The sequence below is a fragment of the Phyllobates terribilis genome, unplaced genomic scaffold (assembly GCF_046119375.1).
Source record: "Phyllobates terribilis strain yellow unplaced genomic scaffold, ASM4611937v1 Scaffold_1__5_contigs__length_1240528914, whole genome shotgun sequence".
Taxonomy (NCBI): Eukaryota; Metazoa; Chordata; class Amphibia; order Anura; family Dendrobatidae; genus Phyllobates; species Phyllobates terribilis.
The window spans coordinates 423,135,266-423,156,239 of NW_027362761.1; the positions used below are offsets into that span (position 1 = coordinate 423,135,266).

A 20,974-nucleotide genomic window follows, 5' to 3' on the forward strand; every position below is an offset into this window, starting at 1 on the left:
GACCATAGGCCCGGTTCAACAACTTCGGCTTTACTGTGCAATTTGGATACATGCAGTTGCAGCACATAGTATACTGGACAAAGGGAACATCATACGAAGGGGATTCTGTCTCCCTATCAGTCCTTGACTACATTCTGCCTGACCTGTTCCTAGCCCAACTTCTTCTGCTCACCTTAGGGACTTCCTTTCAGACATAAAAGCTTCCCTGAGGCCCACCAACCTTCCCTTACACTTAGACCCATCCGAAAATGTCCTCACAGGGGGAACAGAGATATGACACTCAATACCTCTTCCGGGCCTTAGGCCCAAGACTGGCCCGGCATCCTCATGAAGCTTGAGATGTGTCCTCATGCTGTTTGGAGACTTGTACTGACAGAACTTTCTCGCCTCTTCTGCATCCGCTTTCTTAGAATCTGTTGACCTCGTCATTATCTAACACTTACAAGAACTACATGGCTTTTTGCAAGCTGAAAATGGGACTTCTTATGGCTGGCTTTCAAAAATGACTTTCTTCTTGCCACTCTTCCATAAAGGCTAGATTTGTGGAATATATGACTAATACTTGTCCTGTGGACAGATTCTCCTACCTGAGTTGTGGATCTCTGCAGCTCCTCCAGATTGACCATGGGTCTATTGGCTGCTTTTCTAATTAGTGCTCTCCTTGCTTTGATGTCGGTTTAGATGGATGGCCATGTCTTGGTAGGTTTGGACTTGTGCCATACTCCTTCCATTTTGAATGATGAATTGAACATTGCTACGTGAGATGTTCAGAGTTTGGACTATTTTTTTATAACCTAACCCTGCTTGACTCTTTGCAACAACTTTATCCCTGACCTGTTTGGTGTGTTCCTTGGTTTTCATCATGTTGTTTGATTCTTAATGTTCTCGGACAAACCTCTGAGGCCTTCACAGAACAGCTGTAGTTATACTGAGAATAAATTACACATAGGTGGACTCAATTATGTGACATAATCACCTTATGTGATTATGTGGAGGCAATGGGTCACTCAGGATTTTATTTAAGGGTATCAGACTACATGATACAAATGCATGTCACAATTTTCAGATTTATATTCTTAAAATAATTAGAAAACCATGTATCACTTCCTTTACAATTCATAAATACTTGCTACTTTGTGTTTTATAGCTCACACAAAATCACAATAATATACATTTAAGTTTGTGGGTGTAACGTGGAAAAGTTCACGGGGTATGAATACTTTTTCAAGGCACTCTATGGTGAATCAGAGCAGACACTTTGCATATACTTTGAAGTTGATTAGTTCTTTTTATCACTTTATTGATACCTTTATGTAGTCTTGACTTTTTGGAGGACATATATTGTAGAAATTTTGTTTTTGAAATGGAACCTTTACAGAATGAACTTCCACAGAACAACCTTCAACAACTGCTGAGTTTGCCAAAAAGCTTCCCTCTAACCCAACACTTTTCTCAGAAATTCGCCCAGCTTTGACAATACAGCTATATCAGCAGAGCAAAACTACTTCAAAGAAACATGTTCATCTGACTTGTGATTTTAGCCCTAAGCGGCATTTTGATTTTTGCATTGCTGATCTGTGATGACAGAAATGAGTAGACCTGAAATAAATGTAATATAACATGAGCATCTGTCTGTCATGCATGATACAAAAAGAAGTTACCAACTCACAAGGAAAGTTTTTTTTGTTTCTAGGCTCAAATAATTCAGAACAGATCATGACGAACGGAGAAAATGGGGAAAGCGAGGGCACAACCAAAATTATTGCCCCATCACCAATAAAAAGGTACATTACAACATTATTCCATATTATAATATATTTATTGTGGATGATTACATGAAATGGAGATTGAAAGTGAAAAAATAATGTAGTGTTTTTATTGGTCTAAGTGTGTACAAGACAGGATGGTTAAAAAGTAACTAAAGTTTCATTCTTGAAGTTTCTGAATAGCTCTCAAAGTGGGTAAAACTCATCCATGATGCGAAAACCCTGCATGGGACAGCAGCGATTTTACCTTTAAATATGTGTTCACCTGTGGATGAACACATTTAATAGGGATCCATTTGGGATCCAAAAGACCTGACTTTTTGATGAGCGGAGCCACATGGTCAAACTCACCAGAAAGAGCCGGACTGCCCATCACTGTCAGCAAGGAAAGTTCTGAAGCTTTGTAAATCACTTTGTTAGGGGTTTGGTCTTCATTCCTTTAAAAAAAATATTGCATATAAGTGGCTTCCAAACCCCCTGCTTTTCCCTTGTCTATTTGCCTGCCTTTACCTGCACTGATATCAGAACGTACTCCTTTGGAGTACAGATGCTAGCATTGAAAGGGTCAGCCTTGTCTTCTCCTCTAAATGTTGTGCATATCAGATCATCAGATCCCCAGAGTTAGTGCCACATAGGTACTGAGCTGACCCTTTAACTGCCATCATCTGTACTCCTAATGAGTACATTTTGGCAAATATACAGTGGAAAAGCAGGGGTTTGGAAAACACTTGCATGCATTTATTTTCAGGAATAAAGACAAATTTGCCCAAAAAAATAATTTGCAAAGTTTCATAACTTTCCATGTGGGTAAAAATTATTAAAAAAAAAATTCAAAGTCTTTAATTTTATAATATGAGTTTTTAGTGGTCAGACATCCAAACATTTATGGGTCAAGAGAAGCAAATTACTTGCTTTACTACTCTCAGGCATAGAATTAGAGAATAAAATTCTGGCTGCCTGCGGCCACTACAAGGGTAACTGATTGGGGACATTTAATATGAAATCTATCTTTAGTAATTCCTAATGCCCCTTTCCCCTCTGGTGGCAGCTGCAGACATCTGATGACTTCCATTCCCTCTTATGTCTTATGCATGTTCATTTGATTTTAGAGGGAATATGTGATATGTATAAAATATCATTCTGTGATATGTATAAAAAAAACTTCATCATTTTCTAGTATAGGAAATGTATGACAGCTGTGTCTTAAACATGGTGAAATATATATTTTTATGCATTTATCACAGACAAAAATGATGTCCAGAAGAAATTTCATATAAATTCTGCATATTTGCATTCAGCTGTCATTTACTCATGCAAGAAAGTTTATAATAAGCTGAAAAAAGTTTGCATATAGTATTATCTTTTTCATTGTCATATAAAATCTTCATCTTTCTTATTCTTGGAATAAACTATGTATTTGGTGTTTTGTTTTGTAGCAGTGTAGCGTTTCGCAGGCGCTGCCCCAGCCACACATGCGCTCATTGTTCTCCCTGCTGTGATTGTTCTACTAATGACTTCTCCGCTCAGTACAAGCCCATGTACATGTATTCATTTCTCTAGAACAAGCAACGACCGGGAAAAGAAATTCTCCATTGACGTAAAACGAAACATTAGTTTGCATCAGTAATTCACACTGTGAAACTCTGTAAATTGGGAGATATCGTTCTTGGAATATACAGCTCTGGCAAAAATTAAGAACCAGTGCAAAATTTTCAGTTTCTCTGATTTTTCTCTTTATAGGTATATTTTTGAGTAAAATGTACATTGTTGTTTTAATCTATAAACTCCTGACAACATGTCTCTGAAATTTAAAGCAAAAATTTTTGTATTTATTTGCAGCAAATGATAAAGCGTCAAAATACAAAAAAAAAATGTGCTTTCAGACCTCAAATTACTCATGTTTTAACTCAGGAAAAGTTCAGAAATCAATATTTGGTGGAATAACCATGATTTTTAATCACAGCTTTCATGCGTCTTGCCATGCTTTCCACCAGGCTTTCCATGCTTTCCAATAGAAAACTGTTCAGTGGTCTCTTAATTTTTGCCAGAGCTGTATATGTTCATTTGTTTCACACACTGACTATACACTATGTATATAGATTTCTGTACTGCATCCTCATATATCCCACAAGAAGGAAGAGACTGAATTATGTAAAGTTTAAAATGATCCCACCACCAATTTTTATTTCCTATCCACTGGACAAGTGGTATGTGTATGATCATGAGGATCCCACCACTCACAACCCCATAGAGTAAAAAACAGGAATCCCATATTTGTCTTGTAAATGGAGTGTAATATGCATGTGGGATCTCTTTTTTTAACCATTCCTGGTTTTAGAAATGATGGTAACTAGTGAGTGATGAGCGTGCATGCTTGTTTAACCCTTTTACCATGCATGTTCGTGTGCTTGCAGAGTATCTTCTGTGTGCTCATATATTATGTTCGAGTCCCTGTGTCTACATGATTTACAGCTGTTAGACAGCCTCAACACATGCAGAGATTGACTGTTTGTTAGGGAATCCTCACATGTGTTGAAGCTGTCTTACAGCTGTAAATCATGTAGACACAGGGACTCGAACATAATATATGAGCGCATCGAAGATACTTGGCAAGCACCTGAGCGCACTCGGTGAAAGGGTATATATATTTGGGAATATATATATATATATATAATATATATATATTATAGAAAATAATAATAATAATTCACCAGCCACCACTGATCTCTAGGAGCGGTGGCAGAACATGCACAGTTTGTACTGAGGTCTGTCAGGATCTTGAACATGCACTTTAGCTCCTAATCCTGGCCAGCTCTCTATAGTCCCATTCATTTCTATACAATGGCTCCTGAGCAGGCACAGTAGTCCATGAGCCGTTCTAAAGTGCAGTCATCTTCCTCATCATCTCATGATCCGGTCACTGCTCACCTCTGCAATCAGTTCCTGAAAGCCGCGGGAAGTTGGGAGGTTGGGTACTAGTGCGCTACTGAAAAGAGTTGCTGAGAAGAACACTTTAAAGGCTGTGTACACATTCACACAGAACTTTTTTTATTGCTCATTTGCTTCCTAAATGGAAACTTAATAAACTTTCTAAATATAGGAGAAAAAAAAGGAACTTACCACACCTGTTTAATATAAGTCCATGCGAGGATGGAACCGGTGGGTACCATGTCTCCGGCTGGTGCAGCACAGCATTAATGAATAAGCAAGGTGACGGTAACTACTATGAATAAGGGTGTGTTAGATGCCAGAAACGCGTCAGTCTTTTATCATTTGTCTATTGTTTATTATGGCTTGAATAAAGAAATTGTTTTTGTTTTTTTTTCACCTGCTGGAAGTGCCGCTCTCTTCACCTTGCTTATTCAACGTACTAAATAGTTTTCATAAAAAAATTATCTCCAATTTTGCTGCTGCAGAGTTTATAGGGAACCTGTCATCTGATTCATACCACCCAAAGCATGGTCAGCATGAATCAGAGCCTGTGTGCACGATGGCAGCTTGGTATGTTTATACCGGTATACCAAAATGTACCAGCAAAGTGTATGCCAAATTACACTCTTATGATATACTGTACAATTGGGTAATGAAAGTCAATGGGTATATTAGATGTATACATTGGAGGCATTTTTGGGTGCATATGTACCGGGCATAGATCCTAAACGTGACGTGAACCTAGCAACACCTGGAATTTTAATGTACAATTAGGTCCAAAAAAAAAGTCCTGAAGAACTTATTTTGTATATCTTATTAAGGGGATTCACATTTTTCTTCATTTATGCATTTCTGCAGTTCCAAGAAGGTCAAACGTGACAACAGCCCAGATACCCAAAGAAGTAAAGCAAGTGCCCCTTGGGAAGAAAATGGCTCTGCGAGGTACTGTGCTCTAAAAAGTGTTTTTACTTCTAGGCTCACTGTGTCTAATGCAGGTGTACTGATTCCTGGCCCTTCCTTTATCATATCTTGTATATAATGATAAAGTGCATTCATTATGGACCTTATTAGATATAGAATTAAATTCATTCACTATATTAAGGTCTCATGCACATGGCTACATTACAGATCTGTATTGTAAAGCTCAGTCATGTGGTGCCAGTCTCCTATAGGCCCATACTACATCTCCATGTACCTCTGGTTTTGTAATAGGACGTACAGAGTTTTCATTCTAATTTGATAAGAAAAAAACTATTGCATGCCCCAAGGAAAGAATGCACCTCAGAGACCCCATACATCAGCACTAGGATTGCATACATAATACGCCTTTAGTTACCACCTGAGAGGTGTATGATCGCTAACACTAATCTCTGTTAAAAAAAATGATCACAAGTTCTTTTTATTGATCTGCTGTACCTCGATGCAGCCTAATTTTATATGTTCTTATTACTTGGATATATACACTTACTGTATATGTAATATAGGTTATCAGATTACCAAGACTTCAGGATCACCAGATTCATACAAAATCATTTTCAATCAAAGCTAGCCTGAGAATTGTTTCTTTGCATAGTGAAACCCGTCTCTTTCCCCAGTCTTCATTTTCATGGGTCAAGTGTGTCACTCTGTGAGTGCTACTAGAGAGATCCAATTACTCAGCTGTGCTGCAATAATCTGCATAAAGGACACACGTACCAGAGAATTTACTGCTTAACTCTTTTCAGTGGTCTTTATAATTCTCCCAATGACCGCACAAAGTCACCAAAGTTCCCCAGTCCTCGACGGCGCAATCAGTCCGGGAGTGAAAATGAGTCAGGACCACCTACGAGGAGGTAAGTGGCATCCCAATGTTTTCTTACATCTGTATCTATAGTACATCGGCTGCCGGTTAACATATGCTAACGATTGCTGCTGGACTGCATAAAAGCATCTTGATTATTATTCTGGGTACTCAATGGCCGATGTCTGCTCTAAAAATATATAAAACACAGAGATGGATAATGAAGAGCTGCATTTAGAGTTGTGCTGGAGATAACCACATCAATCATACAGCAGACTGCATCCAACTAATGGGAATAATCCAGGTAGCATCCTAAGAAAACACAGTATACAGTGGTGGCCAAAAGTATTGGCACCCCTGCAATTCTGTCAGATAATACTCAGTTTCTTCCTGAAAATGATTGCAATCACAAATTCTTTGGTATTATTCTCTTCATTTAATTTGTCTTCAATGAAAAAACACAAAAAGAATTGTCCTGAAGCCAAATTGGATACAATTCCACACCAAACCTAAAAAAGGGGGTGGACAAAAGTATTGGCACTGTTTGAAAAATCATGTGATACTTCTGTAATTCGTGTAATTAACAGCACCTGTAACTTACCTGTGGCACCTAACAGGTGTTGGCAATAACTAAATCACACTTGCAGCCAGTTAACATGGATTAAAGTTGACTCAACCTCTGTCCTGTGTCCTTGTGTGTACCACATTGAGCATGGAGAAAAGAAAGAAGACCAAAGAACTGTCTGAGGACTTGAGAAACCAAATTGTGAGGAAGTATGAGCAATCTCAAGGTTACAAGTCCATCTCCAAAGACCTGAATGTTCCTGTGTCTTCCATGCGCAGTGTCATCAAGAAGTTTAAAGCCCATGGCTCTGTGGCTAACCTCTCTAGATGTGGACGGAAAAGAAAAATTGACGAGAGATTTCAACGCAAGATTGTGCGGATGGTGGATGAAGAACCTCAACTAACATCCAAACAAGTTCAAGCTGCCCTGCAGTCCGAGGGTACAACAGTGTCAACCCGTACTATCCGTCGGCGTCTGAATGAAAAGGGACTGTATGGTAGGATACCCAGGAAGACCCCACTTCTTACCCCGAGACATAAAAAAGCCAGGCTGGAGTTTGCCAAAACTTACCTGAGAAAGCCTAAAACGTTTTGGAAGAATGTTCTCTGGTCAGATGAGACAAAAGTAGAGCTTTTTGGCAAAAAGCATCAGCATAGAGTGTACAGGAAAAAAAAAGAGCCATTCAAAGAAAAGAACACGGTCCCTACAGTCAAACATGGCGGAGGTTCCCTGATGTTTTGGGGTTGCTTTGCTGCCTCTGGCACTGGACTGCTTGACCGTGTGCATGGCATTATGAAGTCTGAAGACTACCAACAAATTTTGCAGCATAATGTAGGGCCCAGTGTGAGAAAGCTGGGTCTCCCTCAGAGGACATGGGTCTTCCAGCGGGACAATGACCCAAAACACACTTCCAAAAGCACTATAAAATGGTTTGAGAGAAAGCACTGGAGACTTCTAGGGTGGCCAGCAATGAGTCCAGACCTGAATCCCATAGAACACCTGTGGAGAGATCTCAAAATGGCAGTTTGGAGAAGGCACCCTTCAAATATCAGGGACCTGGAGCAGTTTGCCAAAGAAGAATGGTCTACAATTCCAGCAGGGCATTGTAAGAAACTCATTGATGGTTACCGGAAGCGGTTGTTCGCAGTTATTTTGGCTAAAGGTTGTGCAACCAAGTATTAGGCTGAGGGTGCCAATACTTTTGTCTGGCCCATTTTTGGAGTTTTGTGTGAAATGATCAATGATTTTATTTTTGCTTCATTCTCTTTTGTGTTTTTTCCTTGCAAGCAAATTAAATGAAGATAATAATACCAAAGAATTTGTGATTGCAATCATTTTCAGGAAGAAACTGAGTATTATCTGACAGAATTGCAGGGGTGCCAATACTTTTGGCCACCACTGTAGATGACAAGGGTGGTTCCATATGAAAAGATGCCCTTAGGGTGGACTATGGTCCTTTTAAACCTGACTGTGTATGTGTGTATAACAATATACACTGCTCAAAAAAATAAAGGGAACACTCAAATAACACATCCTAGATCTGAATGAATGAAATATTCTCATTGAATACTTTGTTCTGTACAAAGTTGAATGTGCTGACAACAAAATCACACAAAAATCATCAATGGAAATCAAATTTATTAACCAATGGAGGCCTGGATTTGGAGTCACCCCCAAAATTAAAGTGGAAAAACACACTACAGGCTGATTCAACTTTGATGTAATGTCCTTAAAACAAGTCAAAATGAGGGTCAGTATTGTGTGTGGCCTCCACGTTCCTGTATGACCTCCCTACAATGCCTGGGCATGCTCCTGTGGGATCTCCTCCCAGACCAGGACTAAAGCATCCGCCAACTCCTGGACAGTCTGTGGTGCAACGTGACGTTGGTGGATGGAGCGAGACATGATGTCCCAGATGTGCTCAAACGGATTCAGGTCTGGGGAATGGGCGGGCCAGTCCATAGCTTCAATGCCTTCATCTTGCAGGAACTGTTGACACACTCCAGCCACATGAGGTCTGGCATTGTCCTGCATTAGGAGGAGCCCAGGGCCAACCGCACCAGCATATGGTCTCACAAAGGGTCTGACTATCTCATCTCGGTACCTAATGGCAGTCAGGCTACCTCTGGCGAGCACATGGAGGGCTGTGCGGTGCTCCAAAGAAATGCCACCCCACACCATCACTGATCCACTGCGAAACTGGTCATGCTGAAGAATGTTGCAGGCAGCAGATCACTCTCCACGGCATCTCCAGACTCTCACGTCTGTCACACGTGCTCAGTGTGAACCTGCTTTCATCTGTGAAGAGCACAGGGCGCCAGTGGCGACTTTGCCAATCCTGGTGTTCTGTGGCAAATGCCAAGCGTCCTGCACGGTGTTGGGCTGTGAGCACAACCCCCATCTGTGGATGTCGGGCCCTCATACCACCCTCATGGAGTCGGTTTCTAACAGTTTGTGCAGACACATGCACATTTGTGGCCCGCTGGAGGTCATTTTTGCAGGACTCTGGCAGTGCTCCTCCTGTTCCCCCTTGCACAAAGGCAGAGGGTAGCGGTCCTGCTGCTGGGTTGTTGCCCTCCTACGGCCCCCTCCATGCCTCCTGGTGTACTAGCCTGTCTCCTGGTAACGCCTCCAGCCTCTGGACACTACGCTGACAGACACAGCAAACCTTCTTGCCACAGCTCGCATTGATGTGCCGTCCTGGATGAGCTGCACTACCTGAGCAACTTCTGTGGGTTGTAGAGTCCGTCTCATGTTACCACGAGTGTGAAAGCACAACCAACATTCAAAAGTGACCAAAACATCAGCCAGAAAGCATTGGTACCGAGATGTGGTCTGTGGTCCCCACCTGCAGAACAATTCATTTATTGAGTGTGTCTTGATAATTGCCAATAATTTCCATCTATTGTCTATTCCATGTCTATTGCATGTGAGATTGATTGTCAATCAGTGTTGCTTCCTAAGTGGACAGTTTGATTTCACAGAAGTTTGATTTACTTGGAGTTATATTCTGTTGTTTAAGTGTTCCCTTTTATTTTTTTGAGCCGTGTATATACACTCACCACTAACGGTTGCAATCAAAATGATTCAACTCGCATTGCAAATTTGATTGTCAAACTTTACAAACTTTTTGCTGTTTGCAAAAAAGCAGTCAATCAGGAACAATGTAAAATTACTCAACACAAGTAATGTAACAAGTGGTTTCTGCAAATTAATTATGTGTTTTACATATTGCCACTTTTAATAGCTACTACAGTTTCAGAATTATTCATCCCCTTTGTGACAATTGTCTTTAGCACTTCGTCTCTGTTCCCATGTCCTATAGCTATTTCCGATTTTGGATTCTTTTTGGAATAAAATGTTCCAGTAGAGGATCCATTCATTTGAATTACAATAGAAATGTCATAAAATGTCTTCCATTTGCTTCCTTTCCATCTGCTGTTTTTTAGCTGAGTTTAAAAACATTGTATGCACAACTTTTTTGTTTTTGTCTGGCTAAAAAAACAGATAGCAGCTAGGTCCATTCTTTAACATTGAAGTAACACCTTGGTGAGTTCTCTAACATTGAAGTGTATGGGAAATTAAATATAATGGATGGTTTCCATTTTGTATCTATTTTTGCACAATTTGTAATGGATCAAGTTTTTTATTAATCCTGGATCTGTTACAAATGGAAGACAACTGGACATGTGAACAGAACCTGAGTTGAGCATCCTTTTGGCTGTAATGACCTGCTGCAAACATGATGCATAGCCAAACACCAGCTTCTGGCAATGTTCCTGAGGAATATTAGCCCAATCCTCATGTATAAATGCCTCCAGTTTCCTTATTTTCTTGGGTTGTCAAGAGAGAGGTCCAAAAAGTTAAGAGAAGGGATTTTTACATAAACAAGGAAAAGGATACTAACAAATGCACTGAATGTTCCTAGAGATATAAATTTGTAAGCAGAGTTAACAAGTTCAGTTTAAAAAGACATTGGCTACACTACCTGGATAAGGCAAAAAGAGTAAGCGATCACCGGTTGTCATCAGATTCCTGAGGATTAGTGATATGTCTAGAGGAGGAAGAAGCATACGCTGAACAGAACAACCTGCCTACAGTAAATCATGGCAGTGAAGCATGATGATGGTGTGGTAATGTTCTGGGCTTGCGTTGCTTCCTCTGGTACTTGACACTTACAACATATGGAGGGCAAAATGGATTCAATTAAGTATCAAAATTTTTGGAGAAAATGTCTGTGAAGAAGGTGCATCTTGAATGTCACTTGACTGTCCAACAGAACAATGACACCAAGCGTACCTCAAAGTTCACCAAGCCTTGGATCTAGAAGAAGTTCTGGAAGATTCTGGAGTGGCCGTCACAGCACCTGACTTGAGCCCCAGAGAAAATCTTTGGTAGGATGGCGTTTGCAGCATACAAACCCAACAATACTGGTAAACTGGAGGTCTCTGCCCCTGAGGAGTGGACTAAGATTTCTCTGAAACTCTACCAGAAGTAATGACTATGCATCACTATTGGAGCAGGTTATAAAAGCCAAAAGGACTTTATGAAGTACTAAAGACGCTTGTCATGAAGAGGTTTAATAATTATTTTTTTTAAATAGTTCTTTATTTTAATAAAACGACAAGGCAAATGCAACATATATATCAGAATATCAAAAAACATAAACAAGGAATTTGGTACATAGCAAAATGTACGGTTAAGATGAGCAGAGGTTATAAAATGCAAAAATAAACAACCTTAAATTGAGTAGATAAACCAGTCCATCATGGAATATATGGCTGGAGTAGGGCAAAATAAAGTGAAGGAGGCACTAACAAGGAGATCGTTAGAGAAGATTGAATAGGAACTTTATAGTGGCAAAGGCGGTAGTGAGGGAAGAGGCGGAGAGATGGCCAGAAATGGGAGGTGTATCTCTTGGTGTCGTACATTAGGATTTATTAATCCAGGGTGACCATGTTTTAAGGAAAACTTGATGTGTAGATGTGTATGTGTTTCCCAACTAGACAATTCTTCTAGTCAGTGTATTAGGTGTATTTTAGATAACCACTCTGTGTGTGGGGGGAGTGGACTGTTTCCAATGTATAGGGATTAGGTGCTTCGCAGCTCCAATCATTAGAGCTTGGAGATCATGTTTCCAAGGTTTAAAGTACTTGGAAGGGCACGATAGTATGACTTCTGATGGTTTCAGTTTGTTTAATTAAGCCTAAATCTCGCAGAGTCTGGTTAATTTCGGCCCAGAATTACGATAAGTTAGTACAGAACCATAATATGTGAGAATAGGGCACCTTTGTGAGTACTACATCTCAAGTTAGAATCGGTTAACCGTAGGTGGTGTAGGACATAAGGGGTCCTGTACCACCGAGATAGTATTTTGTAAGAATTTTCCTGTAAAAGTGTACACTTAGAGAAGCCGTGTGAGTTAGAGGATAGTCCTGACTTCAGAGTCGGTTAGGATAATGTTTAACTTTTTTTTTTTTTTTTTTTTTATTTCCCAAGAGATTAGGAGGGTCGGTTTATGAGGACTAAAAGAAGAAATCAAGTGATTGTATATTTTCAATGTCCCTTATGCATAAGGGGAATGAAAGTTTTGACAGTAGAACAAGCCAGGACCATTCTCTGACTGTGAGGTTTAATAATTCTGAGACTGCTGTAGTCATTGAAAGTGGCATTTTGTGTTCAATTTAGAGAAACCACTTGTTACATCATTTGTGCTCCGGTATATAAATTGTTTGTATATCTGATGGGAGTGTTCTAAAATTAAACCATTTTGGGAGAAGGTATTTGACAATTACCAATGTATCACAGGAAACAGAGTATTAGGGTCTCCTCAAATAGCCCTTCTGTCAATCCTTCCTTCCTCAATAGGTGTACGAAAGAAGGATTTACTTTGATTTTGCATAACACCGGCATGGACGGTAATTCCGCGGTTTTGGAAACTTAAAAACCCCCCTAATATATTAGATTGGTACAAGGAAATGGTGAATCTATGTAGAATGGAAGAACTGTCTGCAGAATATAATGGAACCAATGATAAACTTAGAAGGGTTTGGAGCGGATGGATTCTGTTCCAGGACTCACCTGATTTTCATACCCAGTTCTAATAGTTTGAACAGATACATGTGATTGGGTTCATAATTAGTCACACAGGCATAAGGACCTCTCCCCTCTCCCTGACCCCCTGTCTTTTCTTTTCTTTTCTCTTTTCTCCCTCCTTTTCTTTTTTCTTCTTATATGGGCTTTTCAGATACAGTATAGAAATTGCCTCAACATATGATCCTCTTATAGGCGGATATCTTACAACTATTATATTGTTCAATACACTACCATTTGAATTATTTGAAAAAAGTGACCCCATATGAACTTTGGACATTTTTTTATAATTCTATTTTGTTATATTTTCTTCAAAGTCGAATACAATATATTTTTCTTGATCTGCAAAATGTAAAATGATTAATAATTAATGCTTAATTGATGTTTAATAAAACAGATTGAATATAAATTGTTCGTTTTATTCTAGACCGGTTTAACGAAATGTACAATTTGTCAGCTAATTTGCAATGGGGGTTGAATTAGTCTGATTGCAACTGTGTATATAAAATATATATTTTGATGTGGTTGATGTGCATTTTATTAATGATGTGATACTATAATATAATGAAATGATTATATAGCCGTGTCTTATTATTTGCATACTTATCGTCATTTTGATAAAATTATGATTTTTTTTTTTTGTAACTAAAATGTTAATATCTTGTAGCGCATATGTCTGTATAATTTTGTATTCTGTAATATGCAGGAAAGCACAGAACAGCGGAGAGGACTCTGATCTCAAGCACAGAAGGAGGTGCGTGTATTACGGACTTTTCAGTGCACTCATTTTGCTATATAATAATTATTGTTGTACAGTCACAAATAGATTTAGTGGTCGCTTGACAGACAGTTCCTTAAAGAATGAGCCTGCTTGTGGCAATGAAGTCATCACTTTTCTCTAGGTACAGATGTGTCCTTCTTGTCTCTATACCTCACATGTCTCGTATGTATGTCACAAAGTGTTAATCAAACGTATATCAGACGGATGCTTTCCATTTGCCATCGATCACCCATTGGCTCACCTGTTAAAAAAAATGTAGAAACATCTGTTTAACGAACACATATTTTACTGAACGATGCAAGGTTTTATTGAATTGGTATCAGGACAAGTTGAATAACTTCGCATAATTCAAGAAAGATGAATGGTGGCACAGCTGTACCAATCTCTGTCCAGATACATGATCTCTCAAATTCTGTGTCTTAAAGCGGTTGTCCAGAAAAAAAGAAGCCATCATCTGTCACGGGATAAGTGATAGATTGGGTCCAACCACTGGGACCCCCACCGATCATCAGAACGGGGTAAGTAAGGATCCCCATTAGAATGGGGACTGCAGCACCTGGCCATCCCACAGGGAAAAAATGGAGCAGCGATCGAGCAAGTGCAGCACTCCATTCTAACGAGGATAAAAGTTGCCCATAATGGTGGTTAGAGCGGGACCCTCACTGATCTACAAGCTATCACATCTCCCACGGATAGGCGATAACTACTTTTTACTGGACAGCCCCTGACAGTAAATCAACAAGTGCATATAAAAAGATAAAACGAAAGAACAAAAAGACAACAACGTAATAATATGATGCCACAGCTCCTTAGAAGTCGCACACTTATTGTTCCTAATGTACCACATTTCCCTCCTCACATATGTCAATATGCTGCACATAAAACCTTTTTTCATCACGATTTAAATGTATAGACACGCAAAGATCTCCTAGATACTGATGAAGTGGACGCAGAGCTGAGTTAACTGTGGTAAAAAATGTATGTATTGTCTACATGCCGGCACATACACGCTTATAAATGTCTCCATACAAGACTGTACCTGGAGCCTGTATTGGAAGCTGTCACACCTCAAGCCGGCAGATGCAGACCCTCTTATCCTACAATAGTGGATTGTCCTACAAATGTTTGTTCATTGTCATAAATACTTGGTGCCCTGCTTTTCTCACTGATCCTCTCTTGTGGAGCCCTATTGCATCTTCTCAAAATGGTTGTATCTGTCTGTGATATCTAAAAAGTGAGAAACACCTCTCCCCCTCCATTGCCCTTTGATCGGATCATCGCTGGTGTCGTCAGGGCTGGTTCTGTCAGCGGTCCGGAGGAGCTTGTCTCCTTTTTAGAAGGCTTTCTCCACAAAAGCCACTGACAGTGACGGACATTTTTCACGAGGGACCAAATCTGGATCGTTCAAAAAAGGCATTTATAGTGTGGTTTTAAATTTGGACTGTGTGATGACACATGTAATATTCAAGGCTTTGTCTTATAGAGCCATAGGCAATCCGACATGTAATGTATAAAACATATTGTCCTCCAGAAGCATTGATGTGACATGGCGTCATCCAGATTTTTATTTTTTAATTTTGTCAAAATATGGAATATAATATGTGTAGAAGTACTATGTGGGCCCATAGAGTTCTGGGCTGCCATATCACATCTGCACATAGCTATTAATATGTGCAGAGGCACAATATGGCCATGTGCATAAGGCTTTGCATTATGGATTATCAGTTACTGTTTTTATTGAAATTCCACCACTGATATATTGATGTCCAATTCTTCAGGTCTCGATCTCGCTGTAATACTAGTAGCGGCAGTGAGTCTGAAAACTGTAACAGGGAACATCGCAAAAAACGAAACAGGTAATCGGTCAGTAACTGGTGACGATTCCATCAGCTGTGAACAATACAACTTCTCCTGGAAATGTATATGTAACTGAACACAAGAACAATTTTCAAAATTTTGACAAGTCTTCGTTTCATAGAATATTATTTTAGCCCATAACATGAAAAGTATGGTTAATAATATAACTTTCATTACAAAATCTTCAGTTTTACGCAAATTAGTTAATGTAAAAATGAGTACGCCCCACCTCAAAAACTTAAAACTACTACATCTCAAATCTTGTATGACCTGCATAATTTTTAAGGACTGCATCAAGTCTACTAGGCATTGAATGAACAAGTTGGTGACATATTGCAACATCTTATCTTTTTCCATTCTTCAAGAACGACTTCTCTTACAGCCTGGATGCTGGATGGAGAATGTTGCTCAACTTGTCTCGTCAGAATTCCCCATAGGTGTTTGGTTGGGTTCAGATCAGGAGACACTTGGCCACTGAATCACTTTCACCCTGTTCTTGTTCAGAAATGCAACAGTGGCCTTAGATGTGTGTTTTGGATCATTGTCATAACTGAAACATGCACGTATACCAAGGGCACAGAGTGATGGTAGCATCTTCTATTTCAGTATAGAGCAGTACATGTGATTTCATGATACTACTATTGAACTGTAGCTCCCGACACCAGCAGCACTCATGCAGCCCCACATAAAGACACTGCCACATCCTTGTTTCACTGTAGGCACCATATATTTTTCTTTTGTACTCCTCACTTTTGTGACACCATACAATTTTGGCCATCAGCTCCAAAGACATTTATCTTACTCTTATCACTCCAAAGTAGAGAGATCCAATAGTCTTCATATTTTTCAGCATGGGACCTCACAGATTGTAGGTGGTCCTTTTTTGTGCATGGGCTTTAGGAAAAGGTTTCTTCATGGACAATACCCATACCTGCCATTCTTACATTGTATGCCGTATTGTTTTTGCTTTGACCGTCTACTTCTTTAGCTGCAGTGAACTTGCTTGTCAATTTTCTTCAACTCTTCTCATCACAAGATGTTAACATCCGTGGTCGATCTAGACATCTCTGTGAGATGGTTATAGTTCCATCTTTGATAAATTTGGATCACTTTTGCTACAGTATTCTGACTGATAAGTAAAGCTTTGCTGATCTTCTTGTAGCCTTCACCTTTCTAGTGTAAAGAAATTATTTCCTTTCTCCAGTCTTGTGACATTTCTCTTCCATGTGGTGCCATGTGTGTCAGCATAAAATAGGAAGAGGTTTTCTTTGTTAAACAACACTATTTTATAGCCAATTGTCTGCTGGAAACATGTTTAATGACTAATTACACTTACCTGTGGTCGAATTCTTGTTAATTAGAATTTTGTAGTCTAAACTTAAACTTTGGTCCTAAAACTTATATTGGGGTGTACACATTTTCGCAACATGTTCTTGAATGAATTTGTTAGGAAAATTACCTTTTTGAGTGTGCAAAATAACAAATCTTGTTTGCAATCAATGGCCCACATTTGTGGGAGTATCTTGTAGTATGGTATCCCATAGAAAATATTTATTCACTTAGTATGTGTGTATGTTTTCAATGGGTAAACAATTATAATCCGATACATTTTTATTTTTAAAGGCTGAAAGCATAGCTTTTCTTTTGAGTCATAGTATGTATTATATCATTTTTAGAAATAAGAGTCTCCGGTAAAATAAGCTGGATACTTTAGATAGATATATAATTGATCTCACGGTCCATGTACACCTCACTTTTTTCTTTTTACAGTTAGTAGTAAGAAAAATTTCCTTTACTAGATTACTTTAACCCCTTTTAAAAAGAAAAAAAAAAAGAAATTCTCTTTGAATCAATACTGAAAAATTGCTGTAATTTGTACATATTCAGCAATCTTGCATGTGCACCTGCCTCCATTCTTTATCTCTTTCTTATTACTGATGGATTAGTAAAGATTCTTTGCCTGCCACCTAGTGGTGTAGAGAGGTGATTTCCAGTGGTACAAAAATACACTTGGGTCATTACATTGTTATGAATTGAATAGAAGATATTCATCAGTATGATTTAATCATTTATGCCTTAACTTGTTACTTTGGAAATAACCCTTTATCCCTTATACATTGCTTATGGAATGACTTGTTGATCTCTGGAAGTCTGATTTCTGGGACCCAAAATCAGCAATACTGCTAAACTTTTGTCTTATAGAGCCATTGGCACTCCAATCGGGAATCAGGCCTCTGAAACCCAGGAACCGGGCCCTGCAGCCCTGCAAAGGTGCTCATGCTCGATCTCTGCTCCATTGATTGTCTATGTGACTGCTGGAGAGTACAGCGTTCCGCTGCTTTCAGCAGTCAAATACTGCAGTGGAAGTCGAACATTCACACCTTTGCTCCATCCAAGTTCTCGGGGCCACTATGGTTCCTGCAAACAGAAAATTATCCCATATCTAAGGGACAACTTTTTAAGAAGTGCTGTAGCTGGTGCATTGCATAAGCAAATGTGAAATGTTATAATTCGTATTGAAAAGAGAGCATTTGTGAAAAAGAAACCTCATAAAAGAGCAGTGCAAACTTGGACTAGACAGTCTAAAAATGCCACATTCACCACTACAGCATATATATATATATATATTTTATAAGTCTATGGCGCCCATTTGTTGGCATATTTTGCGCTAAGAATTTGTGCCAAAATTTTCCGGATTGTGTTGCAGTTCAAGTCGCGTCTCTTTCATACTAAGCCACACACTCTTGTCTAGCAAGGCAAAAAACTATCCAGAACACTTTCTAAGCTAGTCTAAAAAATCTAAACTTAAACTGTTGCTCATAGAAATATAATGCAGTGGCATGTGCTTGTTGGTGATTGTCTCTGCATGAAGAATCCGGATATGGGCACTGCTGAACATCCCAGGACACATAGATATACAATAAAGGTCGCCTATAGGAAACAGACAATGACTACACTTTTCAATATTATTTAATTCCACATTGCTTTACAGATATTATCATCACTGTACCCATTGGGACTCACAATCTAAATTCCCTATCAGTATGTGTTTGGGAAGAACCCAGAGGAAACCCATGCAAACACAGGGAGGACATACAACTCCTTGGTGGGATTTGAACCCAGGACCCCAGTGCTGCAAGGCTACAGTGCTAACCACTGAGCCCCCGTGCTTCCAATATTGGACTGGTATAGGACATACCCATACAGGCGCTGTGCCTCTTTCTCTATTTAGGATTGGACGTATGTGATTGGAGAGTGCAAAGCCATTGTAAATAGTTTTTTCTTTGCAGACAGTGCCTGACAGTAAAGAAGTCACTTATTACCATTTTTCTCCGCACTGATGGCCAATCTATTCCACTGCCCAACAATAGCAAAACCTGTAATAATCCTGTCTACTGAAGCAGCGTCTCACCTAATCAGCAATGTCCTCATTTACTCTCCATAGTCTTTTTCATGCAGAGCTTGGTGCGATCAATACTTGACAACGTCATGATAAATTAAAATTACTTGGCGCAACAAGATGGCAAGAAAAGTGGTCATAAACATGAGCTTAATGAGCATGTGTAAGCAGCCTTTCTTTATGATGCGTGTGTACTGTCAGGATTGATACGGCGAGCCGGAGAGTGTTTGCTTTTCTGTAAAATCTCATTAGGCTGACTATCATTTATCATGCAGTAGTGCAGAATACAAAGATACTTATATTAACATGTTATATGCAAAAGCATTACTGATTTATTGCATGATTATCTGCCAAGTTGTCTACAACATTAGTAACGGTCATCAGAGTTAGCGCCATGTTATTGCCGCTACTCCACCAAATCATCTAACAAGGCGAAGCTTTCACAAGCGGAGGACTGGTGTCTTCAAGCTATGTGAACACTATGCGATAATCCCATAATAAAAATGAATGAAGCATTGCTCTACTTGATATCTCATATCATGGCATCCATTACTTCTCATCTACGATTCCTACTGCTTTTATAAATGAGAACCGATGACACAGGAATGCAATTAATCAGTGAAGCTCTATAAATATAGCACGGTGGCTCAGTGGTTAGCACTGCAGCCTTGCAGCACTGGGGTCCTGGGTTCAAATCCCACCAAGGACAACATCTGCAAGGAGTTTGTATGTTCTCCCCATGTTTGTGTGGGTTTCCTCCAGGTTCTCCGGGTTCCTCACACACTCCAAAGACATCCTGATAGGGAATGTAGATTGTAAGCCCCAATGGGGACAGTGATGATAATGTCTGTGAAGCATTATGGAATTAATGGCGCTATATAAGTGAGTAAAATAAATAAATTCCTTAGGTTCAATATTCCATGCTGATTAGTTTCTCAATAAATCTTTATAGCCATTGGAGCTTTGTTTTTTTTCTGATAAGATGTTCCAAATATCCTGTCTTTGGAGGTTACTTTTCAGTATGAAATATAATGTGTACATCAGTAGCAGAGCTGTTTCTGACCAATATATGGCGCTTTTATCATTTGTTTCCACAACAGCAGGCTAAATCTCTTGTCAATTTTTCATGAGGTTAGTTCTAAAAAAATCTTAAACTAGATTTTATGGGAAAACATGAGGTCCTGCTCTTTTTATCTACACACCTCAACATTGATTTTGCAACAGTAATACGGAAAAGTCATGGAGTTATGGAAATTAAAGGATTGAGAGACCTGATATGTGATGATATGTAAATAATGAAAAAATGGAGACAATATGTTCAAATCATCTTGATTTATTCGGTATCAAATATAAGTGCCACGTGCAGAAATCCCAGCACTTGCACACCTTGGTTGCTATCAGTGAGGTTACTAATGGTTATCTGAGGAATGTTCTGCCACACACAATGCACTTGGGTACATAAATAATCAAGCTCCACTGCTGGCAGCTCCCTTTGCAATTGCCGACCAATGAAGTCCTAGATGTGCTTGATGGAAGACAACTCTGGAGACACTACAGGCCATGGCAGTACGTTTAGGCCATGCAGGCTACTCACAGTAGTACGAGCAACATGCTGCCTGGCATTGTTGTGTTGAAAAACATCTTTTGTGACTCTTTGGAGAGATGGCCGTTCCACAACCAAATCAATGTAACTCAGATCTATTAGTGTACCTGGAATAAAAGACTAAAGGGGTCTGGATACAGTACATTATGTCACCCCACACCATAATCATTGGAGTATGACTGGCGTGATGTTCCCACA

The 20,974-nt window shown here is 39.4% G+C and overlaps 1 protein-coding gene across 5 annotated transcripts in view; it reads left to right on the plus strand.

The window, feature by feature from the left end:
- Window positions 1–20,974, plus strand: part of EPB41L4A (erythrocyte membrane protein band 4.1 like 4A) — a 334,648-nt gene that overhangs the window by 278,210 nt on the left and 35,464 nt on the right. For 4 of the 5 annotated variants that reach the window (XM_073677363.1, XM_073677398.1, XM_073677389.1 and 1 more), the window contains 5 exons: window positions 1,694–1,784; window positions 5,556–5,639; window positions 6,422–6,529; window positions 13,842–13,889; window positions 15,695–15,772. In XM_073677363.1, the coding sequence (XP_073533464.1) occupies window positions 1,694–1,784; window positions 5,556–5,639; window positions 6,422–6,529; window positions 13,842–13,889; window positions 15,695–15,772 (409 nt within the window). The remainder of the gene's footprint in view (window positions 1–1,693; window positions 1,785–5,555; window positions 5,640–6,421; window positions 6,530–13,841; window positions 13,890–15,694; window positions 15,773–20,974) is intronic. The other variant, XM_073677380.1, reaches the window with a different exon arrangement.